Below are 12,782 nucleotides of genomic sequence, written 5' to 3'. Positions count from 1 at the left end.
CCTGGCAGGGGGGATTAAAAACAAAACAAACCCAACAAAAGGAAAAAAAAAAAAAGCAATGTACAAATTCCAAAGATAAATACATTATTTATATGGATATTTTACAAAATCCCCCTTAAAACAAACAAACAAACGAAAAAAAAAAAAGGCAGAAACAAACAAAAAAGCTTTTTGTTTTTTTTCTCTCTTTAATTAATTCTGCAAAGTCTGTGCAAGCTAAAGGTAGTGAGCTCTTTTTTTTGTTTTGCAAAATATGCAGTAAAACTTTTTTTTTCTTTCTTTTTTTTTTGTTGTTGTTTTTTTTTTTCCCATTGTGATATTGAAAAACTGTCTTAAGACATTAAAATGTATATAAATAGAACAAACAACTTTGGCAAAAAAAATCACAAAAAAATCTACAGTATTTATAACTACATACAAAACACAACAGCAAAGGAAAAAAAAAATATCAGGTAATGCATCTTCAGAGCTTTGCAGCCTCTTTGACTAATAGGGTTTTTTTAAGAACACTTCCCAGATAATGATAGCAAAACCTTTGTAAAACAGAAGCTATGGGTTTTGATTTGAGACCTTCCTAACAGTCCCCTCCCCCCACACACACACTCCCCCAACCTCATGGTTCCATTTACTATTCCAAAGCAGTTACCTGTTGCTTAATATATTATGATACAAAGTGAGAGGGTCGGCTGATACAGCAGCAGTCCTAGTGGGAGGCTGACAAAAACCCTGTGTGCTTTTCTATAGTGAGGATGCAGGACCACAGACCAGCCTGTTCTCGGTCTGCCCCATGGAAACAAATAGGTGGAGGGGAGAGGGGTTGCACTGCCAACACCCCACGAGTGAGGGCCACTGTCTGTGCTGTTAGAGGGCTGTGCAAAACCCAAATGGCATTTCCTTCACAGCTCAGGTGACACTAAACTTGGAGAAGGCCACTCATTTGGAAAGAGTTTGATATTTAAGCTAAAGAGAGCCATGCTCATCTAACTGTGCAGTTTACCAGCGTGTCCAGAGGCACTGTTGAAGAGGAAACATGTTTTATTTGCATCCTTACCTTCTCTTTCCACCAGCATTTTTCTGTTGCATTATTTACACAACTATTTAGCCTGATATTCAAGGCAGAGGTTACTAATCTCACCCTTCACCACCCCAAAAAAAACATCAGTTTTCTAGGGAGTGGTATCTATTTAGAGCATTAAAAATGCACCATATTAGCAAGCCTCCACTGGATAAGCAACTTATATGAGCCGACCCTTAATTAAATGGCCATAATTCTTCTACCAAAAACTAACTGGCACTTCTATTCTGTCCCATACAGACTTGTATGTAAATGACACCATTTCATTTTTCTTTACACAGCTTTAAAAACAAAAAGAAAAGGGAAAAAAAAAGAAAAAAAAAGAAAGAAAATCATAAATTAAAAATGTGGAGTTCCATCTCTAGTGTCCCTTCTGTCATTGGATGACTTAGAAAAAAGACAAATGGTGTTGAGTTAAATCAAGCCTTAAAAACCCACCAAAAAAAAAACAACAAACCACCAAAACAACCCAACCCAAACAAAAAACACCCCAAAGAACCCAGAAAGAAATAAAAGCAATTCCCCAACCCCCCTCTCCCCCCCCCAAAAAAAAAAGAAAAGGTGAATTTTCTATCAACATACAATAAATATATCTCCCAGGTATTTGGGATGGACAACACGAATCAACACCTTGCAATTGTAGATTGCTAATTTCAGTATTTGCAAGGATGGTGATTTTTTGTTTTCTTTAAAAATCCTCAGTTATTGTAAGATTCTTCTTCTTTTTTTTTTTTCTTTTTTTTTTTTTTCTTTTTAAAAAGGCCTGAGTAAAAAGTTCCACTCTGGGACTTGGATCAGATTCTCTCTGAAGCAGAATTCAACCTCTTCATTAATAAAATTCTTCAAGGCAATTCTTTCACATGGGGGGAACAATCATGCCAGATATAGCTGTTGGGAGGAAAAGGGAGAAGGGAAGGGAGAGAGAGAGAAAGGGGGAAGGGGGAAGTTACTTTTGTGGATTATCAAACAACTTTTAAGATCCTCAGAGCTTTTAAACATTTATTAGCAACACACTCGGCTGTACTGGGAGCTGAATTTGTATCTAAGTACCATCCAGCAGAGACAACTATGTACACGGTAATCAAAGGAAGCCTCATTCAGATCAGAAAGTGGTTTTGTTTGCAAGTGACTGCTGAAATCAGTGATTCTCTTCAGGAAAAGTGCAGCTCCCCTGACAGCAGAATCAGCCCCAACTCGAGTGACTGCTGGAATCAGTGATTCTCTTCAGGAAAAGTGCAGCTGCCCTGATGGCAGAATCAGCCCCAACTCAAGTGACTGCTGAAATCAGTGATTCTCTTCAGGAAAAGTGCAGCTCCCCTGATGGCAGAATCAGCCCCAACTTAATTTTCTTTTGGTTTAGTTTCAGAAATCTCAAACTGCTCAGCAGGCTGGAACCTCAGCCAGCCATTGCCACACATTCTAGTACTCTTTTTAAAGCGTGGCAGATAGTTGCTCCACACAAGAGATAATGGCTGGAGTCTCACAGGCCACCAGTGTTAGAAACCTGGCAGGGTGTTCTTTGCACTAAGCACAGGACCAGTGCTCTATTCACCTACTACAGTTTTCTCCTACATGTTCAGTGTAGGAGAAACCCTGGGACTTATGCATATATTTCCAAGTGCTCAGAAAAAGACAAACTCTGAAATCCAATTGAAAGTCAGCAGGTACAGGAGAAAACTCTACTTGAACTCCAGCTTGGTCTCCCCTCTCTTTGATGATCAGAGGGCACCTCTCCTATGAGGACAGGCTACAAGAGTTAGGGCTCTTCAGTCTGAAGAAGAGAAGGCTTGGAGGAGACCTTGTAGTAGCCTTCCAGTATCTGAAGGGGGCTTACAGGAGGTCTGGGGAGGGACTACTGACAAGGTCTTGTAATGACAGGATGAGGAATAATGGGTCTGAACTGGAACAGAGAAGATTTAAACTGAATGTTAGGAAGAAGTTCTTTATAGTGAGAGTGGTGAGACACTGGCACAGGTTGCCCAGGGAGATTGTGGATGCTCCCTCCCTGGAGGTGTTCAAGGCTCCAGGTTGGATCAGGCCTTGGAATGACCTGTTCTAGTGGGAGGTGTCCCTGCCTATGGCGGCAGGTTGGAACTGGAAGATCTTTGAGGTCCCTTCCAACCTAAACCATTCTATGATTCTATGATTTACCTGGGACACAGATCAGGCATACCAAGTGTCCATGTAATGTACTGTGAGCCAGCACATCATTACAGGAGGGAGTCATGCAAGTTTATGATGGAAACTGTAACAACCATGCATCTTCAAAATACCAGCTGGATAGTATTTGCCAAAAGGTAGAAAACAGATTCATCTTCAGGTTGGCAGCACTTCATGGGCACACTATTTAAATGCTAGATCTGCCTGCCATCTCAGACATCTGGGCATGTAATTTCTTAAGGAAGAACTCAACCCCGTGACTGGTGCTGATTCATTGTGCTTTAATTACAGCTGCAATTATTTGATAAGAACAGAGCCAAAGTAAAAGACTCACAGATTTGGGGTTGGAGGGGGAGAGGAGGAAAATGTTTTCTCCACAAACACCACCATATGTGCAAGAATTACAAGTCTAATCAGCAAAGGGAGAACAGCTCGAGTAAACTGTCCTGATTAAATGAAATAAAGTGAAAGGAGAAGGAGAGAATGCAAAACACATCCACACATTTGCAACCGGCCGTCCTCAGAGGTGACGTGTTGCAAATGCACAGCAGCATTTCAATGCTTGGGATCTATCATTCAGCAATGGGTTTATGTGGAATCCCTGTACTGATTGTTTGCACTCCACATAAGGACTCTTCAAGGAGCTGAGAATGAGGATAAAAAGGATAGAGAGGTGAGTTAAGTTGCTTAAACTCCCACAGGAAGACACTCAAGTGAGTAGCATAGAGGACTGTGAGCACTGTGTCTTAGATATGCGCTCTGAGCTATTTCCTATTATGGGCTTTTTTGGCTCTAGCATGAAGATAATTTGAGGATGCAGTTGTTTATTATCTCCATAGCTGTGCTGTCTCACATCAAATCATAGGATGAATTTCACATTGCCTTTACTTTTAGAATCTTTGCCAATTTAATCAAAAGCAGCCTTGTTTTAAAAAGTTAGAAAATCCTCTAAGGGTTTTGTTTTAGCAGTCTCTGAAATACCAAGTACTGGATCCTCACAACAGGGCTGCCCTCTTGGTACATGTGGCTGAAAATGAAGCAAACTCAAGCCAAGCAATGATCTCGCTGTTGTGGTTGTTCCTTCCTCTGCCCTTGCCATCCTTACACGTGGACCAGGGTATGGACCCTGACCTGTGGTGTCTATAAAATAGCTATTGGCAGTGATGGGGACAGTCAGCCAGACTGTGATCCCATTGTGGCAGCCTGACAAGGCAGCCACTTGCAGTTAGGGCTGCAAGTGTGATTTTCTCTTGCTGGGTACATGAAAGATTCACATGGGCATGGACCTAAGACATAGGTTTTGTTGCAGTTCTCATTCTAGCTCATTGTATCACATCGAGAAATTTGATTTGTTTCTGTTTCTTACCTGAGGATAACAATTTTTATCCCTATTAGGAAAGCACTTGGAGGCGTATGGACAGCAGCTCTTTAAGTAGAACACAGACTGCAGTGTCTGGACTTCAGTATGTTACAGCACAAAGACCACAGTGCTCCCTTCTTTACTGCTTGGGTAAGTAAGGATTTGAGCAGATGGGAATGAGTAGAGTCTTCCTGCATGTGATGAGTGCAACTGAGCAGAGTCAGATGGATAATTAATCCTCTGTGCATACTACTTCAACCTTTTGTGTCCTTTGCAACCCTTTCTAAATTGTAGATGCAGTGAAACCTTAAAACAAGATGTTGTTTTGCTCTAGGAAAATTACCTGTACTTCAGCAAATGCCAACATCTCATTCAAACAGAAAATTCTCAAGCTAAAAGATTCATCAAAACCAAAGCAACTTCACCAAAAAGTGGTCAAGAATTGTCTCTTTCTTGGGACAGAACAGCTGTCTACCTTGAGTGAGCACTTAAGCAAGGGTGACATAATAGCAGCTCCTCCACAGACATTTCCCTTAGACATTACATACGAGACATGCACCTTTTGCCATTGGAAACAAATGGTACAGATGTAGATCTTAGCTCTTTTTTTTTCAAAGCATTATTGCCTTTGAAGAGCTCTGAAATTCTGAATTAAATTACAAGGCAAATGATATCTTTTCTGCCTAAAAGCTTTGATATTTCCATTCTTTCCAAGTCTTCATTTGTATCACTTTACTTTCATGCCGTAAGTGCTACATATAGTCATGCAAATTTTCTCAGCTGTAGCATGTTATTGATCCTGAAAACAGAGGTATCAGTGGTAAACAGTGTAAGTATGAGATCACACCGCCTCTAAAAAGGGAAAGCAGAGAGCAGGAACACTCCTATCAATGGGCATTATTTCTTCTGTCATATACTAATTTGTATTTTCTGCCAGCAAATTGCAGAAATAATGTATTTGGAGTTTTACAAAATTGCATGGCAAAGAGAACAACAGATAAGCCTAGCTGTTGTTTTAGTGAGGTCTGCTGATATCTAAGCTACATAAGGAAATCTTGATTGCTTTCTGATGTATCCAGAAGCCCAAGAGAGATAAGACAGCCTCCTTATACGTGGTTGTTTATTTAAGCAATAAGACACAACACGCAGTGCATTTCTGAGTGATTATTACCAGCCTCAGGTGGCGTCAGAAGGCACAGGAATACAGGCTGTGTGTCTTTAACTCACCAAGAAGTTCAGGGATGACCTAGAAATGAACCTTCTCTTGGTGTCTTATTCCTATTATGAAAACTGAATTGCTAAATAAAAATTAGGGGAAACACTCAGAAGACGTCTGTGGTTTCTGGGCATTGCAGGTCTGGACGTGACATAACGAGGAGGCAATCAGTAAGCCCCAATTGAGTCCAGTGCTCTCAGCTCATTCCATAATTGCTTTTCATAACTGAGCATGTATCTGAGAATTCCATGTCTTGTGAAAGGAAAAACAGTGCCTGACAGAGCTTTCTCCTGGTACTTGCTTTTTCTCTCTACCCATAACAGCAAGGTGGGACAAAGTAAAGCAGAAAAAAATCCAAACCAACACATTAGCCTGTTCAGAGGCCTCTAGCAGTCAATTGTTAACTCTGTTTTTAAAGTGTATTTATTTAACTTGAAGTTGAAACATTTTAGCTGTTGCCTGCTAAAACATGCAAACACTACAGCCCAGCTGAACATTTTGCTGTAGTTTATTCCTGACACAACCTGTGTTTGTAACAAAGCCCTGGCTGAAGGTACCCCAGTTCTGCTTATACATCCCTGGTAACTTGACAATTCCTCAGTGCATGTGTGTACAACTGCATGGATTCCTCCTTCCAGCTCACCAGGGTAAAATGCACTGAGGACAATGCTTCCCTTCAGTCACAAGAGGTCCTAGCTTTTATGAATGAATTCCTTCCACTCTGTCTGCATATAGATTTTTTTTTGGCAGTAACTGTTGCTCTCAGCATTACACCTGCTAGCCCCGCGCTTCTCTTCCCACCGGCCATAGAGTGACATGCAGAGCCTGCAGAACTATCCTCCCTCTGCTCTGCACAGCTCCTGCCAAATATAGCTTTTAAAAAGATGGATTTTATGCCCTTTGGATAATTTGCACAGGCACATGGAAAGGAAAACAGACCTCAGGTCTGGGGGAAGCACGACGCATACAGCATACCACAAAATGTTTTCCACCTTTGGCTGTATTGGCTGCATCTGCTTAGGGAAACTCCTTGGTCTAAGTGAGCATGAAAACATTTCTCTCAGGGTACTAACGTGTAGTGAGGTAATTACACAGGAAGGTTTAGGCACAGAGTTGTAAAACAGGCTGAACCAAACAATGAAATGGGCAGTGCTGGTCTTTGTGGAGTCCTCAGCTTCACAAAGCTTCTGTCTGTCAGTCCCTCAGCTTGCATCAACGCTTCAAAACCTATTTAAGTGCTAACACTGGGATACTTCATAATGAGAGGAGAAAGGATGCAGAAAAGGAGCAGCCCCTTGATACCAACAGTTGAAGAGGCTTTTCAAAAAGGCCCTGCATCATTTATGGAATTAATTGGCATGGAAGTACATTAATCAGTGGAAACTAACGTTTGTCCTGGTACGAGTTAAACTGGGAAGCGCTGCTGTTGGTTTGGAATGTGTCTTCTGTTTATGAAAGGCAAAGGCTTGTGCCAAGCTCTGTAACCACCTATTTGCTCTCAGTAGGCAAAGGCTTGTGCCAAGCTCTGTAACCACCTATTTGCTCTCAGTAGGATTTCTGCACAAGTGTACTATGACAAAGGAAAAAAAGGAAGGGAAGATTGAGTGACGTACTTCAGGAGAAGGCCAGCCCCTGGAGAGACCCTGCAGTGGAGTACTTGCTAGAGTCCACAAAAGACTGGTCTGATAAAGGACGACAACAGGGAATAAGAGAGGAAAGAAAAAAAAAGGATGGTATTAGTAAGCTGAAATATTACTTGGTTTTATCATAACAGTAGGTCTGTGCTTTAAAAGACACAGCCTGTCAATTCAGCAGTATTAGTCGAGTTAGAGACAGGATGGTTGCTAAACTCTTTCACAGTCTGGTGGTGAAGTCCAATTACTCTTTACAGAAGGAAACTTTAGGACAGAGACCACCAGAGATTCCTCATTGTCTTCTATCTCCTTTGACAACTCAGTGTCGCTTAAAGCCTCACGAGGCACTGGAAACTCACAGTTTTGAGAGCTGCCATCTATGCTCCAGATTTGGTTTCACCTACCTTGCAGGCTATTGCCATTGGTGCTGGTGCAGGTGGGAGGAGGAGAAGTTTGTGGTCTCACGACAGGCGCAAAAGCACTCTTCTGTTTCACTGCTGAGACCATGTTGGCTGGTGAGAAGGAGAAAATCCCAGAGGAACTGCTACAGTTTGAGGGGAGGCTAGTGGAGGAGGCCATTGTCGGACTCGATGGCACAACTAGAGGGAAAAAGACACCCCAGAAGGTATTCCTTAGTCATAGACAATCAGCAGGCTGCAGAAACAAGAGAATTCTGCATCTTGGATGCACTGGGTCTGGTTACAAATGGCTAAAGTCTTCACTGCAGTTAATTTCTGGTCGTTCACAAAGAAACTCACTTGTTGCTTTGTTTTGTTTTGCAATGCTCAGGAGCAGTAATTGTAGGAGCTCTTGAACACTCACTTCTCTACCACAGCAATTCTTCATTCTTACAACAACCCCATCCTGCCATCCTGTTTCAAACTTTTCTAGGAATTGGCATCAGTCACAGCTCTGGTCTGAATTTGTCAAGTTGTTGTGCAGATGAACAAGGTGGGATTCCAGACTCTGCAGGTAACTCAGGAGTTACAAAACTGACAGACAAAGAGATTAAGGTACAAATCTAGATCTGGGATTTTTAACTTGTGAATCCTTGATTTTTTAGCAGGCCTCCAAATCCAGAATTTCAGGCCATCCTTTTCTATACAGCAAGATATGTCCAAAAAAAGATCTATGGGGTTTCAAGCAAACTTGCACAAGGTAGGGAAGGTCTTAGCAAAGACCCAGCCAACCTGCTTGTCAAAACTCCACAATAACAGTTTAGTTTCTTTCCTCTCTCAAACCCTGCAAGAAGTGGGGTTTAAAAGGATTTATTCCAAGAGCTGGGAATGTATATATACACATACATGCATATATAGAGAGGGTGTCCATCATGAAGCAGTGAGATGACTGCTCTGGCAGTTTTTCTCTCCTTTGCTCTCCTGGCACTGGTGTTTTCAGTGCCTGTTGCACAGAACAGCGTGTGGATTGCTGACAGAAATCACACTTTCTTTTATATCCCAAGGAGAGAAGCTACTAAACCTTTCTCACAATGGCCACAGATGCTCTCCATGTTATAACAAGGCAGTCTCCATCTTCCTTGCATCCATCAGCTTTGGGAACGTTTGTGCTGTAAGGATTTCCCAGGAATTCTCAGCTATATGAAAAACAGTCCTATTTCTTACATATTCATAAATCAAATGATTTATGCACTGGAATGGAGTTGGCCATTCATATCTCACTCAAGATGGAGAATCTTGAAAACGAAAGTCTGCTTTAGAATGGTCAAGACAAAAAAGTTCTCCCAGAGGATCTGCGACCACCACCTGAATATAGTCAATACAACACTGTCATTCAGAGACATCGACTGAAATCTCAGCTGGAACAGCCAAGCAATGAAGCCAACCAAATTAAAGTCTGTCTTTAACTACAAGACTGAATGAAATGAGAATATTCAGGGTTTCTAAACAGCTGTAGACATAAGGCTACCCTTTCTTTCCTGTTTTTTTAAATGGACCATCCAAGATGCAAACCTGCTATACAGGAGGTTGATTTATATCTCTATATATATACTTAAACCATTATTGTACTGTATAGTGGGATAAATATCTTTGGGTCATGTATTTACCACTGAGGTTTTAAGTGAATTTATTTTTATGAAAATTATGCCAACTACTTTTATATTCAGGCAGAATTGCCATTTCCCCCTTTTTCCCACAGAAAAAGAATAAGGGCAGATCCAATAGTAAAATCTCATGCTTTCATTCCTCATCCTGTTTAGAAACTGCTTATATACATGAGGGAGCTATGAATAATTACATATTATAGAGTAAATTTCCTATCATCTGGGCTTTGAATTGTTATTACTTGCATTTAGGTAGATAAAAATCACCCTATTAAAGTTCATATTTGAGAATCTGATATCATATTTGTTAACACTGAGGAAATCAATTAATGGAAATTAAATGTTCAAAGTTTCACAGTGTGACAGATACAATCTTAGTCTGAAGTCACTCTATGTCTGGAAGTACTTGCTAAGGGAGAGCAATCAAAGCACCTAAATTGAATTGCTACTATACAGCAATTAGTTTATTGATTTAATTAAGAATGCCACCTTTTAATTTTCAGGTCATGATTGAAGCATTTTCTGATTCCATGGATTAGGCATTAGCAGAATGACAGATCTACCAAGAAAATCTCCCAAAATATAACCAGAATAGAGAATCAGGGCTGGGAAGTGAAGTGCCATTCTAAAGAGGACTGTTCATAAATATGAAATAACACACTGCTGGAGTATTTTAAATGCATTACTGGCATCTGCTTCAAAAAGAGAGATGTCTCATCAATCATGTTACATTATGAATTCAGAGCGCACGGATTCTATGACAGCAAATTCGACTTAATAAGCGAGGTACTTTGTAACACTGCATGTTACATTATTATTAGAGTACAAAAAAATAATAACTGGTTAGCAGTTCCCAGTTTATAGGTACTAGTTATGTGGGTAAACATGTTATTCTGAATCCTTGGAGGTAATTTTTTAAATCACAGTTTCTATCTCCTCCTTAATTCTGAACTCTAGCAATGTGATTCAAAATAACTGCGGTTGCACCTCTAAACACCAGATTTGTTGCATAAACCTTGGTTTTTAAGTTGTCTGTTTGTCCTGTCCATGTTAGGGTCTCAGCCAATAAACCCATTTATGTGATAAGTCCTTCTGGCCCGATTCTGCTAGCAGCTTTCTACAGATGTCAGTGGATTCCTTTATGCCACGTTGAGTCCTATCTTACAGCTGGAAAAAGAATATTCTTTTTCCTGCAGGAAATATCCTTAGCTTCCTTTTAGACCCACTGCAACAACAACAACAGAAATGTACTGTCCACCACCTGTTATCCACTCCAACAATCGCAAAGTCAGTTATGGCATCCTTCTCTAGCGATGCTGAGGACAGCGTTTCTCATGGACAGATATATAAGGTAAGTTATGAAAACACCAGCCCAAGTGCAAGTCATGAGAAACATTATCCTTTTTAAGCTCCTATAATAATAACAACAATAATCATAATAATGAAACAGAGAAGGTCACTGCTGGCAACACTGACATCTTCAAAGTGCCTCAAAGGCCAATGTCTTGGAGAGAAAAGAGCAAACCTGTGTTTCAAGTGCTCAAAATAGAAACTAAATATTGAGTATCACAGAAAATCACCACCTCCTTCTCCTGAAAAGGTGCAAAACAGGGAAAAGCCACATAATACTCACTGGCATAGGGAGAATTGGCAGCAGATCCATTCAGGAAGGTCGGAGAACCGCCCAAATTTGACATTCCAGCGTTCCCATAGCCATTCATGCTTGTTGTGACAGAGTTATAGCTTGTCTGCTGAGGGGTGGTGCTTGGCACATAGCCGTGAGGTGACACGCTGCTCGAGTTGCGCGTAAAACCTTTTGTGAGGAGGCAACACATTTAGGAATTGGTATTAGCCCAGGAACAGACTCTTACACAAACAGCTACAAACAATGAACTCTGAGCTACCATGCCAGCAGCCTAGTCCAGCCATGGTGTGCACAGGAAGGGACAGCACTGACCACCACAACCTCCAAGTAACACAAGTTGTGAACTCTCATTGCCTAGGTCATAACTGAAGGGAGCACGAAGTTGGAGGAGGGAGGCTACACAGCTCCTCAGGAAACCCATGCCCTCAAGCAAAGATTGCCATTGAGTGTTATAGGAGCACTCTCTAAAAGGGCTGTTTGTAGAAAATGGAGTAAACATGACCTACATTTTCAAAGTGAGGCATACATACTGACTTGAGGTATGTTAAAATCATGTGGGTTTTGTACTGCTCTTCTGATGTCACTCTCATTTAACCATCTCAAATTATATGGTCACTGCACACTTCAGAAAATGAAGGGTGTATTTCTCATAGCAGTTGGGATACCCTTCGTTTTTTTTTATCCAGGTCTGATCATTACATTCATAGAAAATGGCTATAAAATCTGGCACCAGGTCAGAATTTGAATATCTACCTAATTCTTGAAATTATGTTTAGGGGAACTCATATCTAAATATCCAAAAGGGAAGATTTGTTTCTATCTGGGAGCACAGAAATACAAAATGCATCTGCACTCTTAGAAGGAAAAAATGCCAAATTCTCTCTCAACTGCACAGTAAAATACATCTAAAAATATTTTTTTTTAGTGTAATGAAAAATAATTTTGCCTGTGTTTCTGGAAAATAGCCTCATTGTGATACTTTCTCATTAAAGTCTTTTTTTTTTTTTTTTTGTGAAGTTGGATAATATATAGAGCTCAGCAAAGGAGAGGGGGAAATGCAAAAGGGTTTTACAAAACCATTCCTCCCTTTTTATTTTCTCGTGTTGGTTTGATGCAAGGTGAAATCCACTTTATTTTACAAATCAGAGCAGCTCTGAAAAATGCCTTTGTAACTATTTCTAGTTTTGCTTGTTTCAAAGCTTAGGAAAATCTCAAATTAAAACAAAACAATAAAAAAGAGCCAGCATTATCCCTCTTGCAAAACCCAACTGAACAGACAAATGTTCAAAGGCTACTTTTGTGTTACAAAGAAATGAATCGTCTAAGTCCAGACTGAGAGATCATCCATACTCAGGAAAATATATAAGCAAGCACTTAATGTAAAGTACATGCTGAAGCCAATAGAGAGCCTTTCAAAGTAGTGGGATTTAAACACAACTGCATGAGTTATTCTGAGCAGAAGGAAAAGCTGTTTAGGTATACGCAAAAGTGCTTTCCCCAGGTTGAGTAAATGGTCCTAAAGAAAGCTTCGTCTCATGCCAGTACTGTGCCATTCAGAGGTTGTGCATGCATGTGGGGATGGTATCTGTTTAGTCGTGCTCCTAGCCATCAGCTCTCACCACTCCTTCAC

General features: G+C 40.6%; 1 protein-coding gene across 9 annotated transcripts in view; it reads right to left on the bottom strand.

Annotated features, from left to right (window-relative positions):
• Window positions 1–1,633: 1,633 nt before the first annotated feature.
• EBF1 (EBF transcription factor 1) overlaps window positions 1,634–12,782 on the bottom strand; it is a 289,221-nt gene continuing 278,072 nt past the window's right edge. For 5 of the 9 annotated variants that reach the window (XM_064161950.1, XM_064161951.1, XM_064161952.1 and 2 more), the window contains exons 14-17: window positions 11,141–11,320; window positions 7,850–8,044; window positions 7,425–7,493; window positions 1,634–1,963 (exon numbers count right to left, since the gene is read on the bottom strand). In XM_064161950.1, the coding sequence (XP_064018020.1) occupies window positions 7,426–7,493; window positions 7,850–8,044; window positions 11,141–11,320 (443 nt within the window). In that variant the 3' untranslated portion in view covers window positions 1,634–1,963; window position 7,425. The remainder of the gene's footprint in view (window positions 1,964–7,424; window positions 7,494–7,849; window positions 8,045–11,140; window positions 11,321–12,782) is intronic. The other 4 variants (XM_064161954.1, XM_064161955.1, XM_064161956.1 and 1 more) reach the window with 1 other exon arrangement.

Source organism: Pogoniulus pusillus, chromosome 22 (genome assembly GCF_015220805.1).
Source record: "Pogoniulus pusillus isolate bPogPus1 chromosome 22, bPogPus1.pri, whole genome shotgun sequence".
Classification (NCBI taxonomy): Eukaryota; Metazoa; Chordata; class Aves; order Piciformes; family Lybiidae; genus Pogoniulus; species Pogoniulus pusillus.
This window is presented reverse-complemented; position numbering and strand designations above follow the sequence as displayed.